Here is a 19,116-nt window from a genome sequence, read left to right on the forward strand (position 1 = left end):
AGAACATGTTCCATTGCAATGCTCTGTGCGAGGCGCCATGTCATTTGCTTTTCTATAACCTTGGCTTGCAGCTGGGAATTGTTATTCCCACTTTATAAGTGAGAAAACAGAGTTTCAGAGACCTTAATTCATTTCCAAGAAGCAGTTCAAACAATGTGCCTTGGGAAATGAAATACTGGAACAGCACACACAGCTGGAAGATTAGTAAAGGCTGCATGAGACAGCGTTCAAACAACTCTTTAGGACAAAAACAGGTGGGAATGGGTCCAAGAAAACTGCCAGCCTCTGGAAATAACCTCAGACAAGGGGAAACGTAGGTCATGACAGGCATGTGTATTTTTTTTCTTTTCTTCTTGAGAGAGAGGGAGAGAACAGGAGCAGGGGAGGGGCAGAGGGAGGCAGAGAGAAAATCTTAAGCAGTCTCCACCCTCAGTGTGGTGACCAACATGGCGCTCCATCCCATAGCTGTGAGATCGACCTGAGGCAAAATAAAGAGTCGGACACAACCAACGGAGCCACCCTGGTGCCTTGCATATTTCATTTTTAACTAAAGGCAAGTAATGTGGAAGTCACGATAGGGTGGGCCACACCAGTAGCAGATGACAACAAAATTTGGACTCTGATAGAGAAAATGGAGCCATTAATGTTTTTTTGTTTCTTGTGTATTGTTGTTATCATACATATATATATATATATACACACACACACATATATATATATTTCTTTTTAAGTTATAGATGGCCTAAGTTAAAACTATACTTTTGACAAACTGACCAATTCATGAATATATTAAACATTAATTTAAAATACAGATTTGGCAAACTCAGTAAAGAATTTATCAAAGTCAATACCCAAAAAACAAATAATCCAGTGAAGAAATGGGTAAATGACATGAATAGACACTTCTCCAAAGAAGACATCCAGATGGCCAACCGACACATGAAAAAATGACCAACATCACTCATCATCAGGGAAATACAAATCAAAACCACAATGAGATACCACCTCACACCCATCAGAATGGCTAATAGTAACAACTCAGGCAACAACAGATGCTGGTGAGGATGCGAAGAAAAAGGATCTCTTTTGCACTGCTGGTGGGAATGCAAACTGGTGCAGCCACTTTGGGAAACAGTACGGAGGTTCCTCAAAAAATTAAAAATAGAACTACCCTACGACCCAGCAATTGCACTAGTATTTATCCAAGGGATACAGGTGTGCAGTTTCAAAGGGGCATATGCACNTCTAAAAATAAAAAATAAAAATAAAAAAATAAATTAAATTAAATGGTAAAAAAATAAAACAAAATACAGATTTGGATATTAGCCTTCAAAGTTAAAAATATCCAGATTCAATCCCTGGCTCTCTCACTTCTGAAGCTAGGAACGCTATATGTTAGTCTGTAGAATAAAAATAACAATAGTTTCTATCTCAAAAGACTCAAGATTTAAATACAATGATGGTATGTGACCTCTCTGAATGACTCAGTCAACAACAGTTTATTCAAAATAATGATAAAAATAAAATGAAGAGAGTGGAGAGAAGAGGCGGCATACAAACAGGGCAGCTGAGAGACAGAGTAGAAGCAAGGAGACTACTTAAGAAACTTCATTAACATGTGGGTGAGAGAGGAGAAGGGTGGATAATACCATGTGTCAGTTGTGAAAGTTTCCTCACTACAAACCTTCCTTAACAAGCAATATGTTGTGGACGGATTTTCTACCACATTTACCTCAGCTTTTTTGTTAAGTTATTTTATATTTTCGGTCTCTAAAATCTACCAATCAATTCTTCTCATACATACACACCAATTCCATATATGTATGTAAGTATCCCCACATATGTACATGCAAATATCTGCGTGGAACAAATAGTTTCTCCTGTGTTGTAACGTATTGCATCAAACATCATGCTTACATCATGTTCATTTCTCATTTCCCCAGCCTCCTCATGTGGCTCTACCTTAAGTGGTATCCAATGCCCCATTTCTTCTTGAGGAACAGGGAAGAGCCTGCACACTTCAGCTTCCCGCTGGAGAGAAACACTTTCCTATCTGGAAAGGAAGAAGCAAAGAGGAAAGTTTGGTAAGAAGTCGTCCACTCTTTCCCAAGAGAAGACAGGTAATCATGATTCTACTCTAATTTAGGAGCTTCTACATTTTCTTTTGTGTCTGTGTTTAAAGTTTATATATTTACTTATTTAGAGAGAGAAGGAAAGTGAGAGAGAAAGAGAGCAGGGGAGGGACAGCAAGAGAGAGAGAGAGAGAGAGAGAGAATCCCAAGTAGGTTCCATGCTGTTAGCACAGAGACTGACACAGAGACTGACTCACTCATAAACTTTGAGATCATGACTGGAGCTGAAATCAAGAGTCAGACGCTTAGTGGGATGAGCCATCCAGGCATCCCTAAATTTTCAGATATAATGCTTAATAAAAACTCATTGAAACAGGCACACTTTAATCTTACTTGTAGACTTTAGCCTATTGTTTTGCCATCTAACCACTCAGGGAGATTAGGTGGATGTGTCTTCTAATATAGACTATTGTTGCACTATATATTTTAATGGACCAAACCCCCAAATTATTTGAAGATTTCAAGTTGATGTACCTTAACTTTGAGCAAATGGATTAATGTATTAGAATACACAGTCTCACTTCACAATCATTGAGTTTCCTGGCAGATTATACCCTGGTATAATCAAATGATAGAAAATTCTAGAAGACACATGGAAATGGTTGGGCCCGGTTCATATCATTACCAGCTGTTCAGATTGCTAGGTACAGCTAGATGACCGGATTATAAAATACAGCTGCCCAGGATACCAATCCATGTTTCTCAAGTCTCATCAAGAACACATTATGACACTTAAAGGAAATCAGCAGTTACCAGCCAAGATGTCAGCCTCATCCATGAACTGGGTACTGAAGAGAATCACACGGTCTGCCTTCCACTCCTTCAGAAGGTTCCACACAAGGTGCCTTGAAAAGGGATCCAGTCCGGCAGTTGGTTCGTCCAATAGGAAAACCTACCAGGGAGAGACGTATAGAAAGTGTGTTTCCAGTTAAAGCACAGTTCTTCCCAAAAACATGCAGAAACCATATTACTTACACATTTAAGAGGTTACTATAGTTGGGATTTTGTTCTTATACTTCACGTTCTATCAACAATCTTTTGTCACAGATGTCCTTTGCCAATGAAAGGTTTGAACTACCACCAGAAGTATCCTTTGTAAAATTTTGACTTCATCTCCAAATTTAGTCTGACTTACCTGAGGATCTCCTAAAATGGCGATTGCAAAGGTGAGTTTTCTTTTCTGTCCGCCACTTAAGTTTTGAGCAAGGACGTTCTGGATATTTTTCATTTCCAATTCCAGCATAATCCTTTGTATCTAACCAAATAACAACATTTGCATCACAAATTAAGATTTCTTTTCTTTCTAAACTTGAAAATACAAGGCTGTAAGGTATAATGGTTAAAGGCATGGATCTTGAGGTAGGCTGCCTGGATTTGAATACCACTCCACTTTAATTAGCTGCATAATCTTGATCTTGAACCTCAGTTTCCACATGTATAAAATGGGGATGATTATGGTACTTATTTCTTAGAGTTGTGAGGAGTCAGTCAATTATTCTATTTGAAGTTAGGAAATTGCTTGGCACACTGTCAGTTATACATAAATATGTGATTTGCACAAATATAATTTAATGAAAGCATAAAGAACTCAGTACAAATAGAGTTCACAACCTTTTTTTGACGAATACATTCATTCTAACATATTTATATACCTCTTTGTCCAGTTCATGTGGCCGAATTCCTTTTATTTTAGCAAACAGCCTGAGATTTTCTTTTACAGTGAGGAAATCAAAATGCACATTGGACTGTGGACAAATTCCAGTGAGCTCGCTGATATTATCTAGGTCAGCCATTTCTGAAAGTTTATTATTATATATGGTGACTGAACCTATAATGAAGGTTAAGAGTTAATATCACGGTGATGCTTGAATTAAGATCTTTCTAGACAGACTCTTAATTATAGAGAACAAGCTGATGGTTATCAGAAGGGAGGTGGGGGGGTGGATCAAACAGGTGATGGGGATTGAGGAGTGCCACTGCTGTGATGGGCACTGGATGTTGCATGGAAGTGTAGAATCACTACATTATGTACCTGAAACTCACTTTACACTGTATATTAACTAACTGGAAGTGAAATAAAAACTTCAAAAAAGAAAGATCTTTCTAGATGAAAAATCACTACACATTTGTTAATTACATTTTAGATACACGATTTTCTCTTCGTTTATATAACATAGGCAGTATGAGCTTCCATTTTAGTTGTGTAGTATACTGGAAGAAAAAAGAAAGTCTCATCTACAGCTTTATCATCAAGATGTTATCTATTTATCTACTCTCCACCTTTAAGCTTGGCTATATAATAAACAGTCTTAGCAAATGTGATCCAGGCAGAGGCTGTGAATTTGCCTCCACACTGGGATGTTTTTGCCCTCTCTTTGCTTCTGGGATCATGGACCCCAAGCTGAAGAATCCTGACCAGACTCCTGGAAGATGAAAGTCCACATAACCAGGGAGGAGCAGTAGTCTTAACTGAAGCCCCACATATGTGAGTATGAGTGAGGCTATGTCAAAACATCCAGCACCCACCAATTAAGTCCAGGCAGAAACACTTGCCGGTCAACCCACTGAATTGTGAGAAATAATAAAACATTTTTATATTAAGCCCTTAATTTTGAGGATGCTCGTTATGCAGCAAAAGCTAACAGGTACAAGTTCAAATGCCACAGGGTAACTTATGATCAAGGGTAACTTATGATCAACTTATGATCATCAAAATGATTTTCATGAAAGAGTCAAATTTTATATATATCAATTAAATATTACATACCTCTCTACACTAATAGTATAAATTAACTTCCATTTTTCCGTAGTTATCTGTGTTTGTGATTAATGATCAGAAGGACTTTATAGTAACAGCTGATATATGTATGTTGACCTGACTTTGGGAAAAACCTCTTACCTTTGGTGGGAACAGCTAGCCCACTAAGAATATTTAACAGTGTTGATTTTCCAGCTCCACTGTGACCAAGTATTGCAGTGATTTGGCCTTCATATATGTCAAATACCAGATCTAGGAAGAAAAAAGAAAGGAAAAAAGGACGGGAGAAAAGAAGGAAGGGAAAAAAATAGGGCAGTAGGAAGGAAAATAAAATTAAAAATAAAATTATCTTCTGGAGTTAATGGATTGCCTTTTTATTTCCTTGAAAGGCCATGGTTTCTAAATATGAATGCTCTGGGTTGTTACATTCAAAATAAAAATAATAAAAAAAAAATAATAAAATACACATATGTAAGTTTTTATATCTATCCTGTTCTGAAATTTTGAAATTACTTGGTTTTACAGCAGGAAAGAAGTAATACTTATACTCCTATGTTCATTGACATTGCCTGGCACATAGTAGGTTGATGTGAATATTTATGGACCAAACAATAGATTAATCATTCAGTAAGTCACCACGTGGCTAAAATTCCTTTGAGACAAATTGCTTTTGTGTTTGCACAAAAGAAAAATATACAATATCTGCAACAGCGTTGAAATTACAGAAGAAAATTTGAATTTATAGGAACCCCCCCAGAATATCTTTAGAGTACCTCAATATTACACATTACATCTTTCAAGTACATATAATTCTAACATATCATCCATTTTTTCTAATTTTTACGCAAAGGAATGTGTTAGAAGGGAAATTTTATCATGTGGCTGAAATGACTCGTTTCAAATCTGAAATACCACCAGTAATTGCTCATCAAGAACAACAACAACAAAATTGAATTAAAAGCAGAAAATCAATACCAATACAATAACGAAATGTTCTTTTTTTCTTACCCTTCAAAGCCTCTATTTTACCAGCCTTTCCTTTATATTCTTTTGTAACATTTCTGATTCTGAAAAAAAAAGAAAGAAAAGATACTTCAAGGTTTCACCATTTTCTTCTGCTTGTCATTCTTGGCTTGGTTGCCAGGGCTGGATAAATCCTATCTTCAGGGTCCAGGAAGGTCTGAGATTTCATGATTTCACTCTCGTGAAGTCATGCATGTGTGAGAAAATCTGCTAGAATACTGCTGCCCAGTCCTGGCTCTACATGAGCCTCGCCTGAGCAGTTTTATAAATTTACCTATGCTTGGATCCCATTACCAGATCTTCTGATTCCAAAGACTAGGATATGGCCTGACATTAGTACTGAAAACAGGGGTCATGTCTATACTGCAAAGTCAAAGAAGCTAGACCAACGGGTACCATGGGCATCTGGTACTGAAATGTCCATTATGAAATACTGGCACAGCTTACAGGTATCTTTGGTTATCTTTTTTTTTTTTAATGTTTTTTATTTATTTCTGATAGCGACAGCGTGAGCAGGGGAGGGTCAAAGAGAGAGGGAGACACAGAATCCGAAGACAGGCTCCAGGCTCTGAGCTGTCCGCACAGAGCCCGACACGGGGCTCAAACTCACGAACTGCGAGATCATGACCTGAACTGAAGTCGGATGCTTAACAGACTGAGCCACCCAGGCGCCCCTATCTTTGGTTGTCTTGAGTCAAGGTCTCCAGGAGTAGGTTAAGAGGCACAAAGGGTGGAGTAAAGGAAGAAGGCAAAGATTATAACAGTACTGCATGGGTTTTACAGTCTTACCAAATTGAGCTCCTACAAATCTGCAGAATTTAGTAGCTGTTGCCTTAGTCAATGTACTTATTCCAGGTAAGTTTCAGCTTTTGCAATCTGAAACTTTTGAGTCTTTTAGGGTTGCACTGAAGGTTGAGTAATATAGTTCATCTTGCATGCATAGTGCTTGGTTCATGGTAAACAGTCAATAAACATAAAACAATATTGGTTAGATTATGTTGATTATGATAATAGAAAGAATTAACATATGCTGGGTGCTGTTACAGATCTGGAATTCGAGGCACTTTATCTGTTTTATTCTATTGGGTAAATGTATAATCCATAAACTAAATCAAATTTATGTTTCATATTTTGTCATCTACTATTCATCAAGTGATTCAGATTCCATTCATATTGAATTGTTTGATTAGGTTATTCATCTCTATTTTCACCCCTTTACTATCATTCCCTAGTGCTTATAGTTGGGTGAGATGCTAACGAAATAGAAGAAATATAGAAAGAAATGAAATAAAAATTAAGCAAATAGGAAACAGATTAAATAAGCAGATTAAATAAAGCCATTGGTCTGCTCCCTCCTAGATGCTCTGCTGGAAGTTAAACCTAGCTTAAATCATAGGACAGACATAGACATAGAAGATAAAAATGGAACAGGCTGAAATAAACTGGAACAGGTTCTAGAAGCTCTGTATGCTGGGGTCATCTGAGACCATTCACAAAGGACTGACAGGTGGAGGTCACCAAAGGATGGGTAAGATGTGAACAGTCAGGGAATCTTGAGGACTTTTTTCCTATTTTCTTATTTGGAAAGAGAAGTTGCTAGTATCAAACAAAACACACATTTGGAATGAAGATGTGCATGACACTCTAAGACACATCTTCCTCAATTCTCCTTGGGTCTATTTCCAGATCCATTCTCCCTACCTCTCTCTTACTCTTTCATTCTCTTTGAAAAGGCATTACATAGAAGAGGAAAGAAGTTTTTAAAAAAACACAAGCAGAGGGGCGCCTGGGTGGCTTAGTCGGTTAAGCATCCGACTTTCGCTTAGGTCATGATCTCGCGGTTCGTGGGTTCGAGCCCCGCGTCGGGCTCTGTGCTGACTGCCAGCTCAGAGCCTGGAGCCTGTTTCAGTCTGTGACTCCCTCTCTCTCTGACCCTCCCCTACTCACGCTGTCTCTCTCTCTCTCCTAGAAATAAATTAAAAAAAAAAACATAAAAAAAAAGGATGGAGAAAACAAGCAAGGTTTTTATTGAATTATCTATGTTGGTGAAATCTAAGTTTGTATTTTTTAAAAAAAATTTAAGTTTACTTACTGTTTTGAGAGAGAAAGAGAGAGAGCAAGCACTCTAGCATGAGTGCAGGACAGGGGGAGAGAGGGAGGGGGGGAGAGAGAGAGAGAGAGAGAGAGAGAGAGAGAGAGAATAACAAGCAGGCTCCACGCTCAGCACACAGAGCCCAACACAAGGCTTGAACTCAGGAACCATGAGATCATGACCTGAGCCGAAATCAAGAGTCAGACGCTTACCCAACTGAGACACCCAGGAACCCCTTAAGTGTGTATTTAATGTAAAAGTCAACAATATAAGATAAAAAGGGCCAAAGGGCTTTTTCTTTAAACCTGAAGTGGGAAATGATGAAGGTAGCCTGGAGGTTAGGTAGGAGCTGTCTAGAGGGGCACAAAAGAGAATTGTGCTTGCTTCAAGTGCTGTTAGCGCCTCGGTCTTTGGGCTGTTCATTTGCATCCTTGTTACCTGACAGCTTCTTTGCCATGGAATTCCGGAGACACTGGTTCAAAAGAGTCATCAGATGAAGGATTAGAATTGATTTCATCTTCAAGGTCCACACAATCAGTTTTTGGTTGGCGTGACCAAAAGGAAGACTTCAGGAAAAACAAGGGGGTATACTGATGTCCATACTCATCTACATGACCAGGAGACAATTAAATATTGGGTCAATCATCAGTTTAAGGCAAAGAGTCACCTTAATAAAGCAGAGCAATAGAACCCCTTTGCCCATAAATCTAAAAGTATTGTCACCCAGGTAGCACACATGTTTTCCTTGATATGTGTAGTTTCATAAGGAAAAAAAAATCACTAAGATGTCTCTATTATCATAATTGTTCCGATGGAGGGAAATGAAATTGGGATTTTAGAAAGTCCAGGAGGAATTTAAGTAAATGTTAGGACTTTTCTTAACCCCAAGAAAGCCAGATGTTAGAATACTTTTGAAAAAAAAAAACCAAACCACATTGTATTTATGCTTTATCTCATCCCCAGATACTAACTTTCCTCTGAAGCAAATCTACTATTCACGAATCTCTTTCTGGAATGTAATCCACAGCATATTTGCATTTAATTATCACATCTGTCTCTCCACGTGTTAGGAGACATTACAAAATACAACAATTGTATTTCCCTAATATTCCGCAACTGACATCCAGTGTAATGATGGTAGATTTTGAAATTATGTGTCCTTTTTATGTGTTCAGTCATTCATTCGTGCAATATTGACCAAACACTCTCTATTCGCCTGTCATTTGGTATATAATTAGTTACATCTTTTTCCTTTGATTAGGAAATCTAGCCAATGAAAGCATGTAGCCGTACTGGGTTCACTCTGCTACCAGATTTATTATTACAGGATTCTGTCATTTTAGCTAGTTAGTTTTCTTTTTTCTCATTCATACTCTTATCTTTTTTTTTTCTGATTGTCATTTTATTTATTTATTTTACAAATAGTTTATTGTCAAATTAGTTTCCACATAACACTCAGTGCTCATCCCCACAAGTGCCCTCCTCCATGCCCATCCCCCTCCCCCCACATCCATCAGTCCTCAGTTTTGGTCAGCATTCAAGAGTCTCTCATGGTTTGCCTCTCTCCCTTTCCCCCACCATTTCCGCCCTTCTTCTCCCCCTTGTTCCTCCGTCAAGTTCCTCCTAATCCTCCTATACGTGCAAACATATGGTATTTGTCCTTCTCTGCCTGACTTATTTCGCTCAGCATAACACCCTCAAGGTCCATCCATGTTGCTACACATGGCCAGATTTCATTGTTTCTCATTGCCATGGAGTATTCCATGGTATAGATAAACCACATCTCCTTGATCCATCCATCTGTTGATGGACACTTAGGCTCTTTCCATGTTTTAGCTGTTGTGGAGAGTGCTGCTATTCATACTCTTATCTTTAAAAGAATTTTGAACAAAGTCACCGTGTTTGGATTCAGGCTTACATTCAGGCTTAATGAATGATGATATGCATAATTCCAACCATATAACAAATGTTTCAGCCACAATTCTAGATCCTAGCATCTATTATTCTAGACTCTTCTAAAAGGCAGAGACAGTTATTATTATTAAGGGATTATCTAAGAACAACAACATGATCAATTCACTGCCTCAAGATGTTTCTCTGCACCTTTGCCCTCATTCTTTCCCCTTTGTCCCTTTGTACTAGTGATTAATCCTGGACAAGAGAGACACTGCATGTGGGGAAGGGACAGAGAGGGAGAGAGAGAATTCCAAGCAGGCTCCTCACTGTTAGTGCAGCCCTGACGTGGAGCTCGAACCCATGAAACCACGAGATCATGACCTGAGCCAAAATCAAGAGTCGGGCGCTTAACCTATTGAGCCACCCAGGTGGCCCCTGGACATTTTAAAAAACTACTCAATGTGTTGATTTCATTAGTAATTTTCACAGTTTTTGCAGCTTTGTTGAAGTGTGATTGACAAATCAAAATTGTATACATCTAAGGTGTACAATGTGATTTTTGATATATTCATACATTATGAGGTATTACCACCATCAAGCTAATTAGCATATCATGACCTCACCTGGTTATCATTTTTCTGCGTGTTCCTAAAAACACTTGAGATCTACTATCTTAGCAAATTTCATGCATGCAATACATTATTATTAACTACAATCACCACACTGTATGTTAGGTCTCCAGAACTTAGTCATGTTATAACTGAAACTTTGTACCCGGTGACTATCATCTCCCATTCTTCCTACTCCCCACCCCGCCTCCCCAGCCCTTGGGAACCACCATTCTATTCTCTGGTACCATTCTTTTGACTTCTTTAGATTTCACATATAAATGAGATCATGCAGTGCTTGTCTTTCTGAGTCTGGTTTATTTCACTTAGCATAATGTCCTCCATAAGGTTCATCCATGTTGCTGCAAGTGGCAGAAATTCCTTCTTTTTAAAACTAAATAATACTCCCTATATATCACATTTTCTTTATCCATTCCCCCACTAATGAACACTTAGGTTGTTTCCATATCTTGACTACTGTGAATAATATGTTGTATGCAGGAGTGCAGATAGTGATTTTATTTCCTTTGGATATGTAACCAGAAGTGGGACTGCTGGATTATGTGGTACAAAGAGAGCCCTTGGCATTCTATCTTGAATAGGATATGTGCAGGTGAAAGACACAGACCCCGCCTTTAACTATAAAAGGAAAGGGATGAAAATGAACTAGCATTTCGACCACAACTATTTATGAGTCCCTTGTGTGTGTCAGACACTGGAGTAGGGGCTCCGGTGCCTCTGTGAATAAAACAGATCATTGCTTTTATGAGCTCATATTCTTTTAAGTTGCAAGGTGATAAAATTAAAACTGTATGACCTATTGACTTTCCTATTGTGAAACTCTGGGCAGATTTTTAAAAACATAGATGCCCTGCTCCTGTCACTGGTGAACTGAATCAGAATCTCTCAGAGTTGAATTGTGCTTGTTTTTTTTTTTTTCCTTAAAGTTCTTGAGGTATTTTTTTCATACAGCCAGGGTTAAGAATTGCTGAACTAAATCAGTATCACGCCAGACCCATTTAGGAAATAGCTTTCAAGCACCTCTTTGAAAAGAAACAAACCAGGGGCACCTGGGTGGCTTAGTCGGTTAAGCGTCCGACTTTCGCCTGGGTCATGATCTCGCGGTTCGGGCGTTCGAGCCCTGCGTCGGGCTCTGTGCTGACTGCCAGCTTGGAGCCTGGAGCCTATTTCAGAGTCTGTATCTCCCTCTCTCTCTGACCCCTGCTCACGCTGTCTCTCTCTCTCTCTCCTAGAAATAAATAAAAATATTAAAAAAAAATATATATATATATTAAAAAGAAACAAACCATACGCTTAGAGCATAGTGGAGTTCAAAGATCAGTGATCCTATAAACAAAATTTAAGCTGTAGTTCTAACCAGTCAAGTAGCAAGAAATAACTAATTGAGCCATTGGCAATGACCTTGTTTATTTCCTTCCTGCATAAACTAGTGTTTAGAGTATAAATAACACATGTGTTAGGAGATCTGTTTTAGGAAATAATGTACCACTACTCACTTGGCAGTACTTTCTCAAAATAAATCGTCAATGCCACATAGAGGAAAAGATCAAAAGCCAACATGAAATTTGTTGCTATTATCAGATTTGAGTAGTGTGATGGATCAGGAAATGCATTAGAATTCAAATCATTCTCAAAACGTAAAAGCTGAAAATTAAAAAGAAACCAATTTAAAGAAGTTAGGGTTATGATAAATTTTGAACAGTTAGATTTGGCATAAATATAAAATAGCTACTTTTTGCCCCATGCTGGGAGTACATAGTGAGAGTTGAATGAAACGGCATACTTTGTAATTCTCAAATCTTTGGAAGGCAGACGGATGTGACCATGTGTAAGGAAATTTAATAACTGCTATGACTAAAGTATGTTCCAAGTGAAAACAGAGCATTAGGAGGAGGAAGGGAAGTATAGGAAAAGATGACATTTGAGCTTAACCTTAGATAAATTTTTACCAAATAGGACAAAAGTATGGTCTTGCTTGAAAATGACTACATGAAAGGGAATTCATGCTTTTGGGGGGAAAAAAAAACAAAGAACAACTGGTGTGTTTAAGGAGAATCAGTGGAAAAGTGGGCTTGCCTATAATGTTCATGTTAATAGGTATTCTATAATTAATAAGCATTTCATTAAGAATTATGTATATAATGATTGACACTGCCATTTAATTGGAGGGACAGCAAAGGGAGTTCACTGTGAGACTCAGAGAAAGACAAAGGACATTTGATGAACAAAGATGTAATTCACTGATCAACTAATGTATTTTCAAGATGTTTTTAACTTTTAATTTTCTTTCACACTGTGCTCTTGACCATCCATTACTAAGTTGTTCAATTACTAAGTCAAAGTACAAATTGGAATAATGATTTAGAATTGGATTTGTAGCATCAAATACGTATTTAATTAATAGTCAAAGAAAACACTTTAGATCGTCTCTAATGGATTATATATTGACCTTCCATTTTTTCACTCACCAAAGGCTTATTTTGCTGAGCTCAGTGTGTCCAGATCTTTAAAAGCTCTACAATTCCCAAGTGCTCCACACTAGGGCTTTAAATCTCACAATACTCATCATAGAGATTACTACAGACAACTGAATTCCAGAGGCGAATGATGCTTCTGGAATGTCTTCAATAAACAAGTAGATTGTTTCTCACCTGGGCCATTCCAAGCGTGAAGGCAAAGGGGCTCAGAAAACTTAAAATCCACTCCAAGGATGTAGGAAGGTGCCTGTACAACGCCATAAATCCCAAACTTCCCCAAAAGATGGTGAGAAGGAACACGACCAGACCAGTGAGGAAAGATTTCTTTACCAAGACGCTCATGAGAAAAACCAAAGCTATCTACAACGAGAGAAGGTCCATTTGCTTTATATTTCTCTAAGGCTTAGTATTAGCATTATAAAACATGGGATTTAATATACACAATTAGAGTTACATCTTTTTTAATCTAGGATATAAAGCTAGTCCCTACAAACTGCACTATAAACTGGCATTACAAAACACTATAAATCACATATGTAGATGTTCTCGGACAAACAGCAGACAGTGAAGAGAAGGGATATGGAGAATAATTGACCTAACTGGAAGCCAACACTTGATCCTTAGGGTCAGAGTTGAATGGAAAGTGACTTAATTCACCAACTCACCAGAGACAATCCATAGAGGAAAAAAAGGATGAAGGTCGCCACGAAGTCAGTCATAATGATAAATTGGACAGATTTTATAACAAGTGCCAAGAGAAGCGCCATAATGAAGATGAATCCAGAGTAGAGCAAACCCCAGGAGAGCCTGATGTGGAAACAAGAGCTTATTTTAGTATTTCACATTCCATTGAAAGGAGGACCTGGAATTGATTCTAACATTATTCATTGATTCTTTCATCCTTTCCGTAGATATTCATTGAGTTTTAGGGTATGTAAATGCAAGGAAAATGTTTTGGGAAGAATTCTTTAGGAATTAGGGATATTCTTTGTCCTAAAATTAATTTCGTAAATACACCCCCATAAATACATGCATATATAAACACAGCATTGTGGAGAAAAGGAGAAAATAGTCTTCCAGTCTGATTGATTTTGGTTCAAACATTTTTCTCTGCTGCACTTATACTTTGTGACTATGGGCAAACTTTGTAACCCTTCATTGTTTTTGGGTTTTTTTTTTATTGCTCTGGACAATAGGAATGATATTACAGTATTAGATCAATGAAGTCTATCTATGCAGGACCCTGTCCTAGTACAGAGTAACCCCTCCATGCATCTCAGATCTTTTTTTTTTTTCAGTTTATTTATTTGAGAAAGAGAGAGGGAAAGAGTGCATGCGGGAGGGGCAGAGAGAGAGAGGGAGAGAGGGAATCCCAAGCAGGCTCTACACTGTCAGCGCAGAAGCTGACGCAAGGATCAATCCCATGAACCGTGAGTTCATGACCTGAAACGAAATCAAGAGTTGGATGCTTAACCGACTGAGCTACCCAGGCGCCCTGAATCTCAGATCTTTTCTCCTCTCTGGGGCCTCTCTAGGGGTGAGGAGCTTCATGAATTTCCTCAGAGATTAAAAAAAAAATTCTTCCTTATGTGTAGTTCTGTTACTTTCCCTTTTTGCAAAAGCTTTCTTCTTTCTCTGGATACATACACCAAGTAGTCTACATACTTGCCTCTAACTCCATCCATTTACTGTTCAGATAAGATAGTTCACTTTCCTGGGGCGCCCGGGTGGCTTAGTCGGTTAAGCGTCCGACTTTCACTCGGGTCATGATCTCGCGGTTCGTGGGTTCGAGCCCCGCGTCGGGCTCTGTGCTGACTGCCAGCTCAGAGCCTGGAGCCTCTTTCAGAGTCTGGGACTCTCTCTCTGACCCTCCCCTGCTCACACTGTCTGTCTCTCTCTCTCTCCTAGAAATAAATAAAACATTAAAAAAAATTAAAAAAAAGATAGTTCACTTTCCTTTCTTCAATTTTTCTATCAAGTTGATTAATATTCTTTGAAGGAAAAAATAAAACAATAAAAAACAAAAATAGCAGCAAAACCAACAAAATAATAGCCCACATATATAGCAAGTACTCTGTGCTGGACAGTGTTTTACAGACTTCACAAATATAAAATCATGTTATTCTCACAATAGTTCTATGCAGAAGTACCATTATTTCCTTCATTTTATAGACAAAGAACTTACTGAACAAAGACATTAAGTAACTATGTTTCAAGTCCAGGCATTTTGGCTCTGGAGTCCTTTGATTTCACCGTCATACCTACTCCCAGTATTAATTCAATAAAGAGTTTAATGGGACACCTGGGTGGCTCGGTTAAGCATCGGACTCTTGGTTTTGGCTCAGTTCATGATCTCATGGTATGTGGGTTCAAGCCCCGCATCAGGCTCTTAGCTGACCTCATAGAGCCTACTTGGGATTCTCTCTCTTTCTCTCTCTCTGTCCCTCTTCTGCTCACACATACTCTCTCAAAACAAATAAATAAACTTTTTAAAAAAAAGAGTTCAATATTAATCTATAGGATTTTCTTTCAGATTCCAAGTTTGTTGTCATTTCCATATTCCACCTGACCTCCTAGTGTCTCTGTTATTTTACTTTCTCCTCACAATGAATATCACCTCTATGCTTTTTCAGTCATTCTCAAGTTCTCTCTCATACAGGGCTTTGTCCATCCTTGGAAGTACCCAGCTTTCAAGATTTCAAACTCAACCTACTCAGCCCCTATTCACGATCTTGTACTGCCAGGTTGTTCCCTCAAATATATCCACCATACCAGACCTTTAGTCTCAAAAGAGTTCTTGATCTTTGACTTCTTCTTCCCCTTTTCAGTCCCATCCTGGCTTGAATTCCACTTCCGTCTGGCTTAGATACCCAAATCTACCATTTCCACCATGTGTCTCTTACCAGTAGACTCAGTGGCCATCCTTCATCATCCCTGTCTCACAACCACCTTGCAAACCCAATCCTGATGTTTTTCCTTCAGTCCAAAAAGCATACTAACCCACAGCCTTGTATCCCATTCGTAGAAAAGAGTCAGAAAATCATTAGGTTTGAATACTGATACTTTGAAGAAGCCCACTTTCCCCAAATCCCTACACTTACTGATTTGTGCTACACTTTACTCACCAGAAGGCCGAATCTCGAAGACCCATCATCCTCATCAAGCCCTTTATCTTCTTCCTCTCTCTTGTAATGTTAACAGATGCATAATAAATGAATGAGGAAAAGGAAATAATGCAGAAGAAAATGAAGAAATCAGTAGCAACACCTCCTTGACTAACAAAAGGATGTATCTTCATAATTTTTCCAGTAGCTGACATCAATTCCTCCATTACCGACTGATTTGTTGTGGTCTGAAGAAACACATTAGTAAATTAGTAAACAAAATTTGTACATTAATGGATAGCATGTTCTGTTTCTTTTTCAATCATCTGTTTTCTTCTGAATACATAACGGGTCAGTCTGGCTGTGATGCCAGCCTAACTTATCACTCCCGTCTTCCACCACTGGCTCACATGGAGACTCGACTCCCGACATTCTGAGCTTCTCACACTTCTCCAAATTTACTATGTGTTTTGTCACCTCCCTGCCTAACTCTGCCTTATAATGTGCTCGGAGTGCCTTTACGACCTTACACACTTGGCAAATCTTACCTTAAGCATCATTTTTAATGTTACTTCGATCAGGAATTCTCCCACGGCATTCTAGGCTGAGAAGCTTTACTTGTTTACTTACAAGGACTTTATTTCTATCTCCTTCTCCCATTCTACCAAGATTCTTATGAAATGCTTGGCTTCCTGACAAGGCTGAGTCCTTGGGAGAGAAAATTTCTCTTCCATGTATGTCTACAGCCCCCATGGCATGTATCAACTTAAATAAACTGCGATCTAAAGAAACAAGTAATTAGGGCACTTGGGTGGCTCTATCAGGCTCTTGATTTTGGCTCAGGTCATGATCTTACAGTTCGTGGGTTCAAGCCCCTCATCAGGCTCCACGCTGTTAGTGCTTGGATTTCTTGGGATTCTCTCTGTCTCACTGCCTCTCTGCCCCTCCCCCCACTTGAGCACACACACTCTGTCTCAAAAATAAATAAATGAAACTTAAAAAAAATAAAGAAACCAGTGATTAAGCGAAAGAACAAGGCTACCCATTTCTATAATCTTACACGAAACTTTTGAGGTTTCTCATACCTTAATCTGCATGGAACGTTAGTTAGTGTGGAACATCTGTACTCTGTACTCACTTCTATAATAGCAGTGTTGATAGCGGCTTGAAGAGCCATAAAACCTTTATCCCAATATTCTGACACATGGCAGTTAACACTATTGTTATTCATTTCATCACAATAACCTTTAAGGAGAAAAGAAAGTCATAGCTATCATTATGGATGGTTTGAGTTCTGATCACAGGAGATGGTGTACTTTACAATGGCTGCACATTCCAAATGTTGTTGTTTTGAGTCAAAGCCTAAGAAAATATAAATGGAAGTAATGATTCTTAAAGCAAGGCAGGCAAATTACTTATAAGGAACGTTCTGCATTAAATTAGATTTCACCATGCTTTCTCATATGACTATCTTCTGGGCTTCTTCACCAATCAAGGGCACCTGGGTGGCTCAGTCACTTAAGTGTCCAACTTCAGCTCAGGTCATGATCTTGCGGTTCATGAGTTTGAGCCCCATGTTGGGCTCTGTGCTGACAGCTCAGAGCCTGGAGCCTGCTTCAGACTCTGCGTCTCCTTCTGTCTCTCTGCCCCTCCCCTGCTCTCTCTCTCTCTCAAAAATAAATGAACATTACAAAATTAAAAAAATAAAAGAATCTTGTTGAGCCCTTCTCTTTACAATTTTCTATTGTCAAAACAAAATCTTTTTGTATTTTTCAAAGATTAATAGGTCTCATATGGATTGAGAACTAAAGCTTTGCTTAGCATTAATACACCACAGGCAGTAATGAGCAACTGGGAGATTGGAGAACATGAGTTACTATGTTTAAATCATGTCAATCAGAACATCTTTTGAAGAAAAAAAATCTTACGGAAAAAAAAAAAGCCTGCCCAGTCCATTGAGTATGCAACTGTATTAAAGAGGTACTATGTATGGAGCACTTGGGTGGCNGCATGTCAATCAGAACATCTCTTGAAGAAAAAAAATCTTACAGAAAAAAGAAAAAGCCTGCCCAGTCCATTGAGTATGCAACTGTATTAAAGAGGTACTATGTATGGAGCACTTGGGTGGCTAAGTCAGTTAAACGTCTGACTTCGGCTCAGGTCATGAGCTCTTAGTTTGTGCATTCAAATGCTACATCAGGCTCTGCACTTATAGCTCAGAGCCTGGAGTGTGCTTTGGATTTTGTGACTCTCTATCAAAACTGAATAAATAAGCATTAAAAAAAAAAGAGATGCTATTTAACATGAAAAATTAAAATTGAATATTGGAGTTACATGTATGTTTCATTAAAATTTTAGCCATTTAAAAATCACTTTAAAATAGTTCAGGCCTAAAATGATGAACACACATGTACCCATGGCCAAATTTTAAAAATAAAGAGATCATTACAAATACAATTGGAATCCTCAGTATATTGTTTATGATCTCATTGCTTTTCTAAGCACCAAGTCCCTAACTGGCTAACTGCTTCCCTGAACTTTGTGTTTATGTATGCCTTTAAGCTTTTATTATGTATCTCAAAACTATACATGTAATTTAAAATTGTTAAAAGTTTTGGAGGCATCTGGGTGGCTCAGTCGGTTAAATGTCTGACTTCTGCTCAGGTCGTGATCTCACTGTGAGCTCTAGCCTTACATCGGCCTCTGTGCTGACAGCTCGGAGTCTGGAGCCTGATTCTGATTCTGTGTCTCCCTCTTTCTCTGCCCTTCCCTTACTCACAATCTGTCTCTCTCAAAAAAATAAATAAGCATTTAAAAAGTTTTTAATTGTTTAACTTTATTTATCTTATATCTCATCATAGTGATCATTCTGCATTTTGTTTCATTTGTTCTATATTATGATTTTGAAATTTATGGCCCAAATTTTTCTTCTTCTTATGATTGTGTAGAACCACATTGAAGGAAAGGAATTCAGTGTATTTATCCATTCTCTTATTGATAATTTG

General features: G+C 38.3%; 1 protein-coding gene across 2 annotated transcripts in view; it reads right to left on the reverse strand.

Moving 5' to 3' along the window:
* Positions 1-19,116, reverse strand: part of ABCA8 (ATP binding cassette subfamily A member 8) — a 70,404-nt gene that overhangs the window by 37,350 nt on the left and 13,938 nt on the right. For both annotated transcript variants that reach the window (XM_077780292.1, XM_077780293.1), the window contains exons 5-16: positions 17,250-17,356; positions 16,133-16,359; positions 13,673-13,814; positions 13,182-13,367; positions 12,027-12,174; positions 8,444-8,612; positions 5,899-5,957; positions 5,032-5,142; positions 3,785-3,960; positions 3,268-3,387; positions 2,886-3,024; positions 1,963-2,053 (exon numbers count right to left, since the gene is read on the reverse strand). In XM_077780292.1, the coding sequence (XP_077636418.1) occupies positions 1,963-2,053; positions 2,886-3,024; positions 3,268-3,387; positions 3,785-3,960; positions 5,032-5,142; positions 5,899-5,957; positions 8,444-8,612; positions 12,027-12,174; positions 13,182-13,367; positions 13,673-13,814; positions 16,133-16,359; positions 17,250-17,356 (1,675 nt within the window). The remainder of the gene's footprint in view (positions 1-1,962; positions 2,054-2,885; positions 3,025-3,267; positions 3,388-3,784; positions 3,961-5,031; positions 5,143-5,898; positions 5,958-8,443; positions 8,613-12,026; positions 12,175-13,181; positions 13,368-13,672; positions 13,815-16,132; positions 16,360-17,249; positions 17,357-19,116) is intronic.

Source organism: Crocuta crocuta, unplaced genomic scaffold (assembly GCF_008692635.1).
Source record: "Crocuta crocuta isolate KB4526 unplaced genomic scaffold, BGI_CrCroc_1.0 scaffold288, whole genome shotgun sequence".
NCBI lineage: Eukaryota > Metazoa > Chordata > Mammalia > Carnivora > Hyaenidae > Crocuta > Crocuta crocuta.